The sequence below is a fragment of the Chanos chanos genome, chromosome 8, assembly GCF_902362185.1.
Source record: "Chanos chanos chromosome 8, fChaCha1.1, whole genome shotgun sequence".
Classification (NCBI taxonomy): domain Eukaryota; kingdom Metazoa; phylum Chordata; class Actinopteri; order Gonorynchiformes; family Chanidae; genus Chanos; species Chanos chanos.
The window spans coordinates 19,447,310-19,466,153 of NC_044502.1; the positions used below are offsets into that span (position 1 = coordinate 19,447,310).

At 38.8% G+C, this 18,844-nt stretch overlaps 1 protein-coding gene across 1 annotated transcript in view; it reads right to left on the reverse strand.

The window, feature by feature from the left end:
- The window catches only part of LOC115819407 (uncharacterized), a 144,062-nt gene extending 136,731 nt beyond the window's left edge, over positions 1 to 7,331 (reverse strand). The window contains exons 1-2 of the mRNA XM_030782959.1: positions 7,236 to 7,331; positions 2,711 to 3,003 (exon numbers count right to left, since the gene is read on the reverse strand). Coding sequence (XP_030638819.1) covers positions 2,711 to 3,003; positions 7,236 to 7,331 — 389 coding nt within the window. The remainder of the gene's footprint in view (positions 1 to 2,710; positions 3,004 to 7,235) is intronic.
- Positions 7,332 to 18,844: the final 11,513 nt, after the last annotated feature.

Consider the following 18,844-nt stretch of genomic DNA (forward strand, 5'->3'; position numbering starts at 1 on the left):
TTAAAAGAGACCCTCTAAAAGACTACGCTCTACATGCACATAGAAATCATGACATATTACAGTGATATTTTAATCATAATATATTACAGTGATACTGAATGTTTTGATATCCATCTGTTTTATAACACTTACACAAATTGATCTCTTGTGTCAACAAGTTTATTTAAAAATATATATTAAATTATTATAGTGCTTAAACTAGCTTTTGTAATGTTTATATATGGTAGGTAAGACAGGTGTAATTTGTTTTGTGCTCCTAAAGATGAGAGTTTTAATTTTTGGCAAGATCTCAATGTATGGGTAGTGCACAACAGAAAATAATGATAATAAATAAATAAATAAATAATAACAAAACAGGATCAATTCTTTACCTTGCTACACAGTTTGTTCTAGTTTTTATGTTTCTATGTTTGGTTTGTTAATTGTTTAGTTGTATGATGAGAGAGTGAGGTGAGGGGAGCAGTACTGTAGAAGAATGACATGAAGGGACAGTGTTCAGTGATGACTGGAACAGAGACCCAGCAAACTGATCTCACCTTCCCCAGATCAAGGAAACTCAACTGTGCACTTTGCTTTTTTATTAACATATCAACAGAGAGACTTCCCTTTATTGCTAGGACTGTGTGGATTTTACAAGTGTGAATGAGCTGCTAATGACTCACCATCAATTAAGAGAAACAGTATTCAGGATGTAAGGCCCTTAGAAAATAATTTACTTTGTTAATGCCTTTATAATATTAATTATATTTTAGTTGACAACAATGCTCCTTACATTGTATATTGAAAATAACTACAACTACCATAATCCCATGTTTTCCTTATTTGGTAATAATGTGTGTTTGCCCGCGTAAAGTTGTGAAAAAAGCCTTAATGATGTAACCAATCCTGTACAAGTTTAAAGTTGTGATGTGTGTTGAGCCAATCAGAAACTGTGAGACATTAAGCGAGGATCTAGAAGCTACTGCTGCAGAGAGAAGTTGGAGTTGGTGATACGAAGTTTGCTGTCGGAAAAACCGGGGACTAGATCGAGTGAAAGCGGACTTTGCCAGCCTGTGAAGCCACATTGTAGCTGACCTGCTGAGGAACTGCTGCTCGAGAGGAGCCTACAGTGTTTAATCCGTGAGGCCAGACTGTTTTTCGTCCCGTGGGGTAAGCGCGACTGCAAAACCAAGTGAGTGAACTTTGATGCCGTCTATGTCGGATCTCATTCACCATTCGGAGTTTCACGAACTGTGAGTTTGTCTCAATGTGCATCAACACAACGGGCCCCAACGTTTATTTTGCAAGCTTGCAAGGGTGTAGTAAGACTCTAAATTTTACTTGTGTGTTCATTGTATTTTGTTTTGTGATCAGTATCCATTGTAAAACCGCTGTGTTACAGTTGTATTGCTTCGCCGCCATTTTGTGAAGTTAGTTGCCTAGTATAGCGAGTGCGGGGAGAGTATTCGTATTGCAATTGTTTTCTGCTGCCAAGATTTATTATTTGTCAGGTTTCCACGTAAGTGGGTATGGTGACAAAACTGATTTGAAAGAATATTTATTATTTAACGTTTTATGTCATATTAGACCCACATACATATTCGCAGACGCACTCGCATTCACACACACATACATGCACGCAAGAACATATCCACACTCATTTTTTTTTATTTCATGGGAAGTTAAAAAGGGTAAAAGAAATGTCACCAATTTGTTAAATTTTATCAATGTGTCATTTCATCACTGTTGTTTAACTGAAATACTGATATTAGGGATCATTCATTTTACTTATTGCTTTCATGTTAAATATATCTGAGGATCTACAGCTTTTCTGCCAGGTAGCACTGGTATCGTATTTCTTCAGTGGAGGCACCACGCTATTTAGTTTATTCTCATCTTGCTTAGGTTTTTCTTTTTGTTGTCGCCCATAAGTATTTGCAATCCTCACTTTTTCTAACCCTAGACCTGCCAGTCCCAAATTTTAATGGTAAATAGATCCAGCCAGCTCACCATTCTCGGTAGGGAACCCAGGATTCTGTTTTATTATATCAATAGGAGTTTGACTTGAGTACCTTCTGGCGCCAGGGAAGAAGAGGGTTACAAGGAGTTAGATTATTCCATTAGGTATTAAGTCATAACAAACAGTGAAGTCTAGGAGTCTCACAACACAATGAGAAGACAGTTTCTCTTCTGTCCCTCTCTCCTCCCTAGACAGGGAGGGATAAACATCTATTTACAGGTTTGACAGGCGACCACAGAATACAGTGGCCCAGGTTTTAAATTCATTTTTTGTAAGCACAGCAGAACATATCCAACAGGTGAAGCATAACAAACTGATACATGAAGAGGACTGACCTGAAGAGACATCAGCAGTGATATGATCTGATATTATGAACCATTATCAGTTCCAAGCATTCACTTCCATACATACTCAAAAATCCAGTCTCTCTCTCTCCTGTCTGTTCTGGTGTCCATATAGAGCTTTACATACCATGATACCAACTGCAGACAGATCCCCCAAAATTAGTCATAGCTAGAAATCAATTACTTACACAGCACTTGGGTCAGAGAGGGATCACAGCAAACCCAATACATTTTTGTTTTATTATTGTCTTATTTCTGTTTGTTCTGTTCATAAGATTTTCACATCTTCTGTTCCATCCCATGTCAGTGTTCTTCACTGAGACATGCCTGTGTAGTTTTTGATCAGCACTGCAGCTCTTTGTGTGACTGTGATTCTCTGGCACAGTGATAAACAACTGTGTCTTCAGCTTTCAGGCTTTTCACCCCTAAATGCAGAATGTTTTTGCTGGTGTCTTTGGTGATGGAGAACTGGCCCTGGAGAGACTGGGAAAATATTATGCCTGTGCCACCATCAATGCGTCCAATCCACTCCAGTTCTTTCTCTGGTTTCTGACGGATCCAGTGCATGTAATAGCTGCTCATAGAGAATCCAGAGACAGTACAGGACAGAGTGACAGACTGTCCAGGATTCTTCACCACAGACTGAGATGAAGTCAGGTACTATCCATAAACACCTGGAAAAAAAGAGAGGATTAATGTCAAGTCATCTGAGATTTTATGTCTGAGAAATTCTTCATAAAAATATATTTCTCATTTGAAATGAAAACCAGGAACACTCCATATCGCAGAGCATATTTTTACTGAGAAATGTCAAACTACAGCAGTGTAAAAACCTGTCTGCACTATAACTATCTGAGAGAGACTGTATGTTAATGAGGCCTGAGTGTGTCTCCATGTTCTGGACAAAATTTGTGTCAGGCTGTCAGACTGTCAGGATGAAAATAAAGACAGTGATTGCTTATGGAAAAAAATGTATTTGCTGTGTTCACTGAATATTAGTCACTCCATGACAGAAATGTTACATTTGGATTAGTTTTAACATTTAACATTTTTAGTTTCTAAGTACAGTATGGGAAAAGACTAATATGAGCTCAGCTGATTAACATTTATCATTTGCATTTATTTGCTTATTCATTGTTTAAAGTGTTACCTGTTTGATTCTCATAAAAAAAAAAAATAGAATAAAATGCTTTAATGTGAACATGATATGAATATTGACATTTTAATGTGTGTGTGTGTGTGTGTCTGTGCATGTGTGTATGAGTACATTTGCTGCCTGTATCTGATCTCTCACAGTTGAAAAATGTGATGCTAAACTGAAATGATAAACACAGTGACTCTGCTGTTTTAATCTGATAATTCAGTAGTGACTGTCTCATGTCTGTTGAGACATGAAGCAGCTACCAGCAGCAACAGTAAAGATGAAAAGTCTTTTTCTGCTGTTTAAAAGAAATTGGTTGTAACCATTTGTAAATCTCGATATATTTTTTTGTTAGACACCTGCTAAAAAAAGTAAATTATCTTGAGACTTGATGTGAAACAAAGAACATTAGGTGATACATTCCTGAGTTTTCACTTAATGAACTGGGCAGTATTTACTTTAAATGCTTTTTTTAGAAAAGTTGTTCCTAAATAATTCTGTTTTCAACATGACAGTCATGCAATACTTTTCCAGTGCCATATATTGTTTATTCTTTTCTCTTGATAATTTTTTACACTTATACTAATGGTTTTTGTACAGCACTTAGTCACTTCTCTCACTGTGACTCTCTGGCACAGTAATACACACCTGTCTTCAGGGGTCCTACTAATTGCCACATAATACCACACTATCCCACACTGTACCACACTATCCCACACTATACTGCACTATACCACATAAACGCCTAGTACACTACACCACACTACACCACACTGTACCACACTACACCACACTAGACCACACTGTACCACAGTACACCACACTGTACCCCACTACACCATACTGTACCCCACTACACCATACTGTACCACACTGTACCAGACTACACCAAACTACACAACACTGCTGCACACTGTACCACACTATACTGCACTATACCACATAAACGCCTAGCACACTATACCCCATTGTACCACACTACACCACGTTAGACCATACTGTACCACACTGCACCACATTACACCACACTATACCACACTGGACTACACTGTTCCACACTGTACCACACTATACAACACTGTACCGCACTATACCACACTGTACCGCACTACGCCTCACTAGACCACACTGTACCACACTAGACCATACTGTACCACAGTGTCACACTGTACCACTCTACACCACACTGTACCACACTGTGACACACTATACCACACTACACCATACTATACCACATTGTACCACACTGAACCACACTACACCAAACTGTGCCACACTATACCACACTGTACCAAACTACACCACATTGTACCACACTGTACCAAACTGTACCACACTATACCACAGTACACCACACTACACCATACTGTACCACACTACACACTACACCACACTGTGCCACACGATACCACACTACACCACATTGTACCGCACTACACCATACTGTACCAAACTGTACCACACTACACCATACTGTACCACACTACACCACACTGTGCCACACGATACCACACTACACCACATTGTACCGCACTACACCATACTGTACCAAACTGTACCACACTACACCATACTGTACCACACTACACCACACTATACCACACTGTACCACACTACACCAAACTACACAACACTGCTGCACACTGTACCACACTACACCACACTGTGCCACACTTTATCACACATATTGGCGCCCCAATGCTGTTAAACCAGCGCTAGAAAAATTGGTTGCTGTCCTGTCTCCATTTTTAACATTTTTACATTTTTAAATGTCCTGTCATTGACTAGAGGCAGCATTTGTTCCACAGCAAAACTGATTAATGTCCTGTAATTGTTCATTAAAGTAAAGCATGACACATAGAAACCATCCTGAGCATATTCAGAACTATTTACACTGGATGTGCAGTGTTCATTCTGTTTCCTGAATGCTTTTTATGCTTCAAAATTTGTTGCCGGATGTTTCTGGCTTGTTCCACATTGTGGTACAGTGTGGTATAGTGTGGTACAGAGTGGTCCAGTATAGTTCAATGTGGTACAGTGTGGCGTAGTGTGGTGTAGTGTGGTACAGTGTGGCGTAGTGTTATATAATGTGGTACAGCGTGGTGTAGTGTTGTATAATGTGGTACAGTGTGGTGTCGTGTGGTACAGTGTGGCTCAGCGTGGTGTAGTGTGCTGTAGTGTGGTACAGTGTTGTCTAGTTTGGTGTATTGTCGTATAGTGTGGTACAGTGTGGTGTAGTGTGGTACAGTGTGGTGTTGTGTGGTACAGTGTGGTGTAGTGTGGTACAGTGTGGCTCAGCGTGGTGTAGTGTGCTGTAGTGTGGTACAGTGTGGTCTAGTTTAGTGTATTGTCGTATAGTGTGGTGTAGTGTGGTACAGTTTGGTACAGTATGGCACAGTGTGGTGTCGTGAGGTCCAGTGTGGTCCAGTGTGGTACAGTGTGGTACAGAGTGGTCCAGTATAGTTCAATGTGGTACAGTGTGGCTCAGCGTGGTGTAGTGTGGTATAGTATGGTCTAGTTTGGTGTATTGTCGTATAGTGTGGTACAGTGTGGTGTAGTGAGGTACAGTGCGGTGTAGTGAGGTACAGTGTGGTACAGTGTGGTCTAGTGTGGTAGGCGTTTATGCGGTATAGTGTGGTGTAGTGTGGTACACACTGTGTTAAAAGTGGTGCATCTTGAAATATCCGGACAAAGTAAACTGCCGCCTAACCTGCTGTTTGCTCAAGGTATTCTGATGCCCGCCGAACTTTGTTGTGCAGACCTGAAAACTCCTGCAAATGTCCGAATACAGCTGTTAGACGGAGGTTCTCAGACATCCATGCGACTACAGTAGTTAGCTGATGGCTTGGCCTTTCAAATGCTAATAACAGTCAGTGGTCTGGGTGGGACTGGATACAGAAGCCTGCCCCCCTTCCTCGCTGTAACTTCCTATCAGTTAGCCTATATGTAATATTTGTGCCTTATATGTAATGTACCCTATATGTAATTTGTTTAGAGTTAGGAATCAGAGGACATTTGTAAATGTTTCTTTAAGAAGGTTAATATTTGTGTTATGTTTGTATGCAGGAAAGAATGCAGCAAAGAAACCAAACAAGTAATAAATGAATGAATGAATAAATAAATAAGCATGAGTCCAAAGATAAAATAAGAGTAAAAACTGATTAATTTGTTCATACACATTAAAAATACTTTAACCCATAATCCTAACTAAATATGGTTCATTTAAATCTCTTTTGCACACTTATTTCTTTAGCAATTTTGTGGCATGGTAACAACCTGATATGGAACATTTGTCTCAGGAATGGTGGACCTTGTAGACTCTCTTATTTTAAATTGGGTCATGAAGTTTTTCTATGCCGAATAGTTAGTTTTCTCTTATCCCGCGGATGTTTTGACTGAATTTAACCATTCCTGTGTAGCATATGACTCTCCTTTCTTTACTGAAAGGAGATTCACTGCTCCCATTGACTAAAGGTGGAGATTAAGCTAGCTAATGGAGACAGATACAGTCAATACAATGATGTGGTAACAGCAATGCAGCAGCTTCATAAATCTGACATGTATTTGAAATAAAGGAAGAAAAACAAAGCAGGAAAAACAGCTGTTGTGACTATTTGAGCAGTGCAGTTCCCTCATGTTGTTCTGAGATGTCATCTCATTTATGAACAGTCTGTTGAAATGACTGTAGAAAGCTGTCATGTTCCCTGAGCCCATTCCTGGTTAATTCTGGCTTTGTGACCTGGAGTATTACCCCAATGCCTCCATGAAGAGATCCATCCAGGCATGGATTGGCCATCAGGTGCACTCTGGGAATTCTTAACGTGCTGGTGCACCTGTGAGCCGACATGGGCCAGTTCATTATTAAGAAAAAATAAATAAATAGATATAAGCCAGCCCATGGTAACATTTTATACAGCATTTGTTTAGAACAGTCCTCACAAAACTACCTTTGCAAATTGGACTGGCTTTTGGGAATTTAACTTGTTATCCAATTATGCTTTGACCTTGAAAAAAAGAATTCGTTTTGGCTTTCAAACCCAGTTTACCTGTAGAATACTTGAAAGGGGACAAATGTACACATTTCAAAAAAGAAAGAAAGAAAGAAAGGAAGAAAGGAAGAAATGAATTGATCAATCAGTCAGTGCTCAAAAATAAGGAAAAAGAAAACCCATTAAGGATGATGGGGTCAGAAGAGAAAAAAAAAATCAAAATTTTCACTTCCAGCTCCTGTGCCATGCTTTGGTCTCTAATTCCATTGTGGTGTTCATGTACGGTAATATATGTCTTCAGATTTCAGGCTGGTCATGTGTAAATACACCTGGTGTTTGCTGTTGTCTCTGGAGATGGTGAATCATGAAACAGCTTGTGAGTAGTATTTGCTAGAGCCACTAGGAGCGCTGATAAATGAAAGCCATTCCAATCTTTTACCTGGAGCCTGTCTCACCCAAGATATATGAGCATCACTATCACTAATCCCAGAGTAAGTGCAGGTCAGTTTATGAGAGTCTCCAGGTTTAATGACAACTGATCCTGATTCAGTCAGTGTCTGACATCCACCACCTGTAACCAAGAACCACCATATTCTTTACGAAGGACAGTATGAAAAGTCACCATACATTAAGTGCCATTGTTGAGTTTGTTTTATTACAAAGAATAATGTGAATAATGTACAGTATACCAGTCTCCAGCTGCTTTAAGCTCCAAACATGTCCTTATAAAGGACTGATATGAGACTTTTGCATAGTCCACCCTCTGCACCCACAATCATAACAGCTGTGGAGGGAAAAAAAGGGAAAGTGAGAGAGAGAGAGAGAGAGAGAGAGAGAGAGAGAGGTAATATGAGTGGAGTACAGATGTGACCCATAAAAGCATAAGGTATAATGGTAAAAGGTATAATAACTTTACCCAGTAATTATATCCAGAAATTTACCACCATGACTTGATGTTAAATAAAGAAATATGCGGCTTCACTGTTTTTTGTTAACGTAAGAGAAGCTTCAGATCTAGTTAACAGACCTTTGGCGCTTCTTTCTCTCACACGTTAGCAAGAAAAGGCATAGCCAATCCTCTTAACGACACTGGGTTAGGGAGGCAGGACTCGTAGTGGAGAACAAGATCTGTTAACTGTTTGTGTACCAAATACTTTGACATGCACTGTGACCTTGCTTATAAGCAACACCATAAGCAATGCCATGCAGGAACAGATCAAGTATGTGATTTTAAAAGGTGGAATGGTTCACATGGATGAACAGATCCTGTGTGTTATTATAAAGGGTAGAATAGTTTACATGGATGAACAGATCTAGTATGTGAGTGTGAGAGGGTAGATTGCTTCACATAATCTGCCCTCTAGAGGCTGAGAAGTGACAGTGACAGTTAAAGTTACTGACATTGCAAACAACAAATTGCAATGCAAAATCAAAGCAAAAACAAAATCAGTAATATTATTTGGTTCTTTTTCGAACTGAAGAAAGAACAATAGAGTTTTGCTCAAAGTGTAGTTATATGGTGAAATGGTAAAACACACACACACACACACACACACACATTCCACTAAATTTCTTCCAATTACTTGGAAGAAAACTCCTGAATAAACTTGATCTCCTGAACACAAACTGCATAACAATGATGAGTTAACAGCTGGTACAGCTTATTCCAAAATGATGTCCACACGTCAATTCAAACAAGCTCCTGGGTCCACCAGAAAGTCATGATATTAAAGACATTCTCAGGCCTTTGCATTAATTTTATCAGGTATTAACTTTATCAGGTAATGTCTGGAATGTCCCTCTCCCAAGATTATGATTAAAAAGTTTATGCATTGAAAAGCAGCAGAGGGGCACAAACCAAACCTTTGCATAACTGAGTGTTGATAAAATACTGAGGCGTCCACTTGGCTGTTTCCTCATGGTTTCCTGAAGGTTCTGGTGGTTTAGCATTGCCTCAAAGGAAACACAGCCATGACCTGACATGGTAAAGTTGAGAACACAGTGTTTCATTGTGGGATTACTAAATGGATATTGAGACAGAGACCTTGTGAGTTGATACATTTGTGTACTGGATATATTCTGCACTAGGCTGATGAAATCTTTGGCCCATTTCCTTCAGAGTTAAGGTAGAGTTAAGAGTTAAGTCTCAGTAAGATTAATAATTAAATTAAATGATGTAGTTTGAGATCTCAGAACCATAACTGAAAATAATTTCCGTACTTCTAAGGCACAAAGAAGTTGTGTGGCAGAGCATGTTTTATAACCATTAACATTTGACATGGACATCAGAAGGAGTCATGTCTAATCCTCATCATGTACTTCACTGTCCATTTCATAGAGAATTTTGAAATAAAGACGGGATCCTCACTGACTGCTCTACACAGCATCACTGTAGTACAAACACTTTCTTTCCAAGAAAGCATCCCAGTTATAAAGTCAACTCCTCGTCATTAAATCTGTAATATGGGAAACCTACATTCAGAACTTGATGAAAACTTTCAGTGTTGTACTTGACACAACGTATTTCAAGTCAATAACTGAGACAGAGAATCTACAGAAGCTTTCTTTTCCTCCCCCTTCATGACTTAGGGACATGATATGAAGACTATTATTTTTCTTGCTATCAGCCTTGTACTTATGAACTTCAGATTGGCGAATCCTGATGTAGTAAACTCAACTGTCATGACAACTGACTACCAGCCTGTTTTTGTCAGCCACACTGTCAGACTGTAGGTCTAACATATGCCAGTAAGTTACACCCACAGTCTCACACCAGCAACCAAGAGAGCTTTCAGTTAGGCCATGAGGGTGAACAAGGTTGTGTGAAAAAATAACATTGGCACAGTGCAACATTTGAGATCTTATGCAGCAGACTTGGAACTTTGTTTGTGCAGATTTTCTACACTTTAAATTCACTAAACATTTTCATTTTGAGTAATTACCAGTTGTGCTACCCACAAAGGAAAAGAACTTGATACTTTCAAGGGGTGACTTGAGGAGTTATTATACATAAACTAAAACACCTGATGTTTTGGCGTTTCATTCTAGACATTATAGCCATATTAAAAAAAATTGATGTTTTCCACTGGACTATGCATTTATTGAATGCCAAATGCCAAGGGTGAGAGGGCCCAGGAATGATTTATGAAAGGGCCCTGCTCTTTGACCCAAACCACACACATAATCCACGTCCCACAAATATAAGATTTCTTCTATTTCAGACAGAGAATTCTTAACATGATATATCAACTGTATAACTCTTTGACAGCAAAGTCCCACAAGATCATTCCCTCAGTGTAATGAACAGACAAAGTACACAACCCCATTACTTGAGTCAAAGTATAGATACTCCTGATCAAATATTACTCCAATACAAGTAAAAGTTGTTCAATTTTTACTTGAGATAAAGTACAGGGGTACTTGCTTTTAAAAATACTTAAGTATTCATAAGTACATTATCTTTTTAATGTCAACACATTATTGTATTGTTGCCATAATGCATTTACAGAGCCTGATGACTGAAACAACCTACTGAATGCACTGACTTGCTTGTAGAACTTGTAGAATAAAAAGCTTGTGGAATATGTAACAAAGCCTATAGGAACACAGTTGAATTGAATGCTTCCTCTATAAAAGACAGCGTATAGTTTCAGTTAAATAGACACTAGGTTAACTCAGATTGGCCTTAAAAGGATAAAGACATCATAATGTTGTAGGTTAGGTTAATTTTACTTCTACTACATAGCATTGCCTGAAATGTGAAACAGCTGGATGACCCTTTTCACTGCTTGTTTCCCCATCCCCCCTCGTCTTATTGGGGCCAGGTCCTATGTGAATCCACTGCCTTTGTGTGACCTTACCAATAGTACTGTGTTTATCTGACAAGATTAAAACATGTATATCTGAAAGAACTTTTGTCAGTAACGCTACTCTGCATTTTCGTCAGCTAACTCTTAGTATGTGTCAGCAGTGGATTCACACAGGACCCGATGCTATGTCCCAAATGGTTTCCAAACTAACTGGTCTCCGTATGTGTTCATACGCTGTGTTAGCATTAGCAATCGTGGTCTGCCTCTATCACCAGATTCGTCACACATTCACAAACATATTAATTCACAAACATATTAATTGCCATTGTCAAGTCGTAACTCATGTCTACTGCGGCGAATATGATTGTAGGTGAGCGTTGAGCACTACATCACAGCCACCTACGAAAAAAGGTTCTTTTTAAACACAGCGTGCAAACGCGTACAGAAATCAGTTAGGTTGAAAACCAGTTGATTTCAAAAATCTCAAACATTGACTTAAGATATGGCCATGGGTGCTCTGGTGAGGGCACCTTTATCTTTATCATCTTTATCTGCCATAGTAGCAGCCATCAGTAAAACTTCAAAGTTCAACTGTTAAAAAAAAAAAAAAGTGCAGCACGCACTTAACTGACCGCATTGGAGTAGTTTACTGTGATTGTTTTTTCTCCTGTGATGACCACAATATGGCCTATCCCATTTTAGAAAAAAAAATTCATCCGCTGACCTCCAAGCTACACTTCAAAAGTAATGAGCAATGAGAACCTTCATAGAAATGTAGTGGAGTGAAAAGTACAACATTTGTTTTTCAAATGTAGTCCAGTAAAAGTCATAAGTTTCCCAAAAAGTAACACCCAAGTAAAATACATATACTTGAAAAATGTACTTAAGTACAGTACTCAAGTAAATGTACTTCGTTATTGTCCACTCCTGGTGGTGAAAACATGATTATTGCCATCAGTCACTGTATCAATAGATTTTTCAGACCTGCTGCTTCAACAAGCACACGCACATGCACACACACACACACACACACAAACACACACACACACACACACACACATACATACATGTTCAAACACCTGGCAAACAAACGTCGTTGTTTTCTTGAGGGCAGATTCCACAAATAGTTATGCAGGCACTGAGACAGAACATGCAAATGTGTGACAGGGCGCAGATATGCAAATACAGACCACTATGCTATACCTGTACCCTTAGCCACTTTCATTAAAACATCACCCAACCAATCAAAGTACTGATACTCATGAAACAAAAGTAATGGATATTATTTCTAATATTGTATTGTATGAGACCAGACAGAAGTGGTCAATCAGAAAAGTACCAGCTCACAACACAGCGGAAGAGGAGGATGAATATGAACTGTGTGGCCACACAGATGGCACTGAATGAGGAACAGAGAGCAGCTTCACCACTTATCAGCTCTGTTTATAGCTTATCAACGGTCAAAGGGCTTCACTTTCGAGGAAGTTTATTTCTGAAGTGAGAAGTTGCGGTTCCTGCCTTGCAGGTGTGAACATATGAAAGAAGAGACAGAGAGAAAGAGAAACAGATCGAACTCTCACATGCTGCTATTTTTGGAAGAACTGAGAGGAAACCTTTCAGGTGGTACTGTTCTGCCAATAATCTCGTAAAATGCTTTCAAACATGTTTTAGAAAGTCTGGCAGGATCAAGTAGGTTTTTATTTTAAAGGGTTTTTGTTTGTTTGTTTGTTTTCTTATTGTTGAGACATACATATACACAAATGGGACACATAACATAGAACAAGACATCACATTGATCCTGTCACAGAGCCATTCTCCTTCTTCTTCTCCTTCTTCTTCCTCCTCTTCTTCTTCTCCTTCTTCTTCTTTTCCCTCTTCTTCTCCAACTGTTACATAATGGCTCTATTTTAAAGTTATGACTTTTTGTTTTGTAGATGTATTTAGAAATTGGCAAACTTGTGATTGGATTTGGCCTAATTATTGGGAAAAAATATAATTGCTGAATTGTAGATGTAAGCAGTGGAACACTCAATATCCAAAATATATGAAAAGTTAAAAATGAAGTGTGGTTAAATGATTGTAAAATTCTGAATTGATGTAGATGTTGTTTGTTTGTTGATTGGTTGGTTGGTTGGTTGGTTGGTTGGTGTTTCTTGTGTGTTTGTTTTTTTCTTTCATTATTAAAACAGTCAACAATCGTCTAGTTCTCCACATTTATTTTCACCATATACACATCAGAGTACATATGTAATCTCACTTACATTCTTTTGATTTAGCTGAAATCCATCACTAATTGATACTGGTTATTAATCAGTAGCTGCTCAGTTCAGTCCTTTATTTATTCAAGTGTCTAAATATCCAGAGAATTCTACCAAAGCAACAGTATGTAAAATAATAAGAATCTTATACTGTGTTGATTTAACGTGTTCTATTTTTTTTTTTTTTTATCAGAAATAACCGGTTGTAAATGTAATCTACTGTTAAACATGACAAATGCATGCAAATGTGCTATGCAGGCACTGACACAGAGGAAAACTGCCACAATTCACACAGCACAATCCTCATGATGAGGTTGTGTATGATGACTCAAAGAATTAAACTTTCGAATAAAATTTTGAGATGATAATGTGACACAATGTCAAAATAAGATCACAGCAGACAATCAAAACAACAAACATATTTATATTACATGTATGGTCCAATCTGCCTTTGGTCCAAGTTGTTCATGGTTTCATCTGAGGATGAACTGAAATGGTTTATGAGAATGTATGAAAAGTAGCACATTGCTTCCTTTCCAGAATGTTCTGAATGTGTCAGATCAGAACACAATGAAGGTGAAATGATTCTCCAAACCCACATTACTTTATAAAATGAGAAACAGAACAGTCTCTTCACTCAGAAAGAGTAAAGAACAGAATAATTAACAGATACTGGGTTTGGAAATTATTTGAGACATTTTTATAAGAGGTATTGGATTATTCTAATGGGATACATTCTTTTTATCATCATCATTAACTCCTAACATAATGTGTAAAATTAACTTTCTGTAATTGGCTTTTGGTTTACTTACATGATCACTGTATTCTTGATGCTGAAAAGGAAATATGAAGAAAAGCACTGTAGACAACAGAGATGAGGAAGAGGAAGATGAAGGTGGAGGTTGTAGACCAGAGACTGCTAAACTCATCTTCCTTAAAATCTTCATCACAGCTCAACAGATCGCTTAGCACAGGATCTGATGGACCACCTAACAACACACACACACACACACACACACACACACACACACACACACACACACACACACACACAGGCTTTATGTCTTTATCTTACAGCTATGAAATCGGAATGATTTGTGAAAAAGGGCAGATAGGGGTTGAAAAGTGTGAACACATGTTGGCATGGAGACAGTAGAGAAACACACATGTAAACACTTAGCTGTCACAAACACATGACCTGTCTACATGCTCAGTATTATGCATATGTACTTCAACCCACATGAAAAAACACTGCACACAGCTGCTATTTATCACAACATATTTATGCTGACTGTTTGTGCATGATTGTTTGAACATATTTGTAAATGGTCCCTGCTACATATCTAGATCTCTTTTTGCTTCTCAGATATGTACAAATATGCAGTCAAAATATTGTAAATATAAACAATAGATTAGATTAGATTTTCTCAAACATTTTAGATATGTGTAGCCTATATTTGATTCAAGTTATGTACATTGTAGTTGACACTTTCAATCTTACAGAGTAAGATCTTGAAATATGATGATATTTTGAAATATATAATGAGGACAATGAGGGCTGCCTCAAAAAATTATGGCTGTTGTTGACTGAGATGTGCAAGGAAATTCTCCAAAATATAGGTACTAAAAGCAATGTTTTAGTTATCTCTGCAGAATACATTCTGTGCTGTATTTTGTCAATTGTACTTCAATAAATGTATTTATTTTTTAATGTGATGCAACAAGAGATAAAGGAAGCTTTATTAAAATAACATTTTAACACAGACAATTGAAATGGACAGACACACAAGGTAACGGCAACAGACAACCAGAACAGCAAAATCTATTAAACATTAGACAGAAAAGAGGCTACTGACAACAAGCATCCCATGGAATCACACTCAACTCACACATGTAGCCTTTTTCAACACAAGCTCTATGATTTAGATCTAATTTCTTTGGTACAGTGTGTCAGAACATTAGTAAAAATATTATGGTCAAGTGTCTAATCTGTGTCAGGTTTAGACAGGAATAAAGAGACTACATTGTTCTGTGTGTGACTAATGACACTTGTATACAGACAAAGAGGAGTAAGGTTAGTGACACAGGAATAAACTGGAAAAGGACTCAGCAGGAAGGAAACAAAACAAAAGCATCTCAGACAACCCAGGTGAGGAAGACCATGTATTTTTAATCAATAAACATGGTCATGTGATCTCTTAACCGTTAAAAAATGAACTTTTGTCCTGGACATGTTCTGTTCACCTTGGACTGTGTGAGACATGCAAGAATGACATTAACAAGGACACTTTACTTCTTACACAGTATTGAAACAGGACACTCAGGACACTTAGGACACTTAGGATGATTTTTACTCTCGGATGTAGTTTTCTCCAGTGGCATGGAGCCAGGTGTTGAGTTGGAGTGTAGGATGGCACAGCTGAACTTGGATGTGTCATACTGCTTTCTGGAGACTGTCAGCACACTTAAGACCGTCAGCTTGCTCTCTTTGCTGATGGAGGCAGTGGTGTTTCCCTCTTGATAGGTGTTATCCAGCCTCCATATGACATAGACGTCACAGACAGAGGAGCTTCTGACCTCACACACCAGAGACACTTTATCATGGGAATCAGAACCTTCCTCTTCAGGTTTATAAATCATCAAACTCGGACTGCACTCGTCTGAGGAAATAACATTCGAAGCGTCAAATACACACACACACACACACACACACACACACACACACACACACACACACAAACACAAACAAGCGGGTGGATAGATAGATCGATAGATAGATAGATAGAGAGAGAGAGAGAGAGAGAGAGAGAGAGAGAGAGAGAGAGATCTAAACCATTGCCAATAGATGACTCTTGATAATTGACCCCTCTCTCTGTACAAATCCATCTTTTTACTACACAAATAAAACTTGCCAGTTCCAAAACAAATGAGCAACAAATAAATAACTGATACAGCTGTCAGAGATATTTAAACATTTGAACTTGTTTTCTGTACACCCATTAATTCATACAGCCAAACTCACAGCCACAGCCGGTCCAGAGAGACCGAGACTCACCTCCTTTTTTGAAGTTAATTTTGTCTGATATCTTTCTCCCTTCCTTCTCAGTTGAGCACTCCACCTCAACCCCCTCCATCCATTCCTCCATAGGGAGGCTGATAGTGCTGCTCTTTATATAACCAGTTTCTCCTCGTACAGCTTTTCCTTCTGGTCCTGTACTGTCTCGTGGTTTTCCTTGCACAGTCCATTTCATATCGGCATTGTTCACATCATCCTCATTATCTCCATTTACCACACACTGTAGTTCTGCTTTCTTTTCTCCAAACAGCTTTTTCACAAGTGGTGGCTTCACTGTCAGGGTGAAGGGATCTGCAAAAAAAAAAAGATCATTTCATTATGGATGTTATGTAAGACTATACAACAGTAATATGTACAAAATATAAAGCAGCTTGTATGTTTGTGTTTGTGTTTGTGTGTGTGTGTCTATTTCAACAAATGAGAGAGAGAGAGAGAGAGAGCTTCATTGCAATAACATTTCAACACAGACAACTGAAATGGACAGACAGACAGGGTAACAGCAATAGGTGACCAGAGCTGCAATTCCATCAAACATTAGACGGAGTCGAGCCCACGGACAAACAAGCAGCCATTGGAATCATACTCAACTCACACATGCAGCACTTTCACCACACGCTCTTTATTTTAGATGTAAGCTCTTTGGTACAGTGTGTCAGAACATTAATCAAAGATATTACAGTCACGTTTCTAATCTGTGTCAGGTTTTCAGAGGGAAATCTTTTCACGTTCTAGCACAATGTTTATGATTAGCCTAATCAATGACAGCAGTAGAAGCAGAGCTTTGACTGGGACTTAGACAGGAATAAAGAGACTTCACTGTTCTGTGTGTGACTAATGACACTTGTATACAGACAGAGAGGAGTAAGGTTAGTGACACAGGAATACACTGGAAAAGGACTCAGCAGGAAGGAAACAAAACAAAAGCATCTCAGACAACCCAGGTGAGGAAGACCATGTCTTTTTAATCAGTAAACATGGTGATGTTGTCTCTTAATTGGTAATGAACGGATTTTGTACTGGACATGTTTTTGTTCATCTTTGACTGTGTGAGATGTACAAAAATTGCATTAATATAGTAGGACGTTCAGTAGGATATTTACTCTTGCATGTGGTTTTCTCTAGTGGTATGAAGCCAGGTGTTGAGTTGGAGTGTAGGACAGCACAGCTGAACTTGGACCTGCTGTACTGGTCTCTGGAGACTGTCAGCACACTGAAGACCGTCAACTTGTTCTCTTTGCTGATGGAAGCAGTGGCAATTCCCTCCTGAAAGCTGTTATCCACCTTCCATATGACATAGACGTCACAGACAGAAGAGCTTCTGACCTCACAGACCAGAGACACTTTGTCATGGGATCCAGAGTCTTCATCTGGTTTATAAATCATCACTTCCGGGTCGCATTTATCTGAGGAAATAAGATCCAAAGGATCAAACACCCACACACGTGCATGTACACACAGACACAAACATGCACATAGAAACACACACACACGAGCACACACACACACACATACACACACACACATGCACGCATAGATAGAGATAAATGACGGAATCATTGCCTTTAGATGAGATATTATGTCTCTCTTTGTCCAAGCCTTTTTACAGCACAAATAAATTTGTCAAGTCAAAGCCAAATGAACAACAAATAAATCACTGATACAGCTGTCACAGACATTTGAACATTTGAACTTGTTTTTTGTATATCCATTAATTCACACAGCCACAGCTGCAGCTGCAGCCACAGCCGGTCCAGAGAGACCGAGACTCACCTCCTTTTTTGAAGTTAGTTTTGTCTGAAATCTTTCTCCCTTCCTTCTCAGTTGAGCACTCCACCTCAACCCCCTTCATCCACTCCTCTAGAGGGAGGCTGATAGTGCTGCTCTTTATATAACCAGTTTCTCCTTGTACAGCTTTCCCTTCTGGTCCTGTACTGGCTCGTGGTTTTCCTTGCACAGTCCATGTCATTCTGGCTTTGTTCACATCATCCTCATTATCTCCATTTACCACACACTGTAGTTCTGCTTTCTTTTCTTCAAACAGCTTTTTCACAAGTGGTGGCTCAATTGTCAGAGTCGGTGGATCTGAAAAGAAAACAAATCATTTCATTGTAGATGTTTTAAAAGACCATACAACAGTAATATTTTCAAAGCATGGAGCAGTCTGTGTGTGTGTGTGTGTATGTGTAATGCAAAAAGAGAGAGAGGGAGGGAGCTATATTACAGCAAGA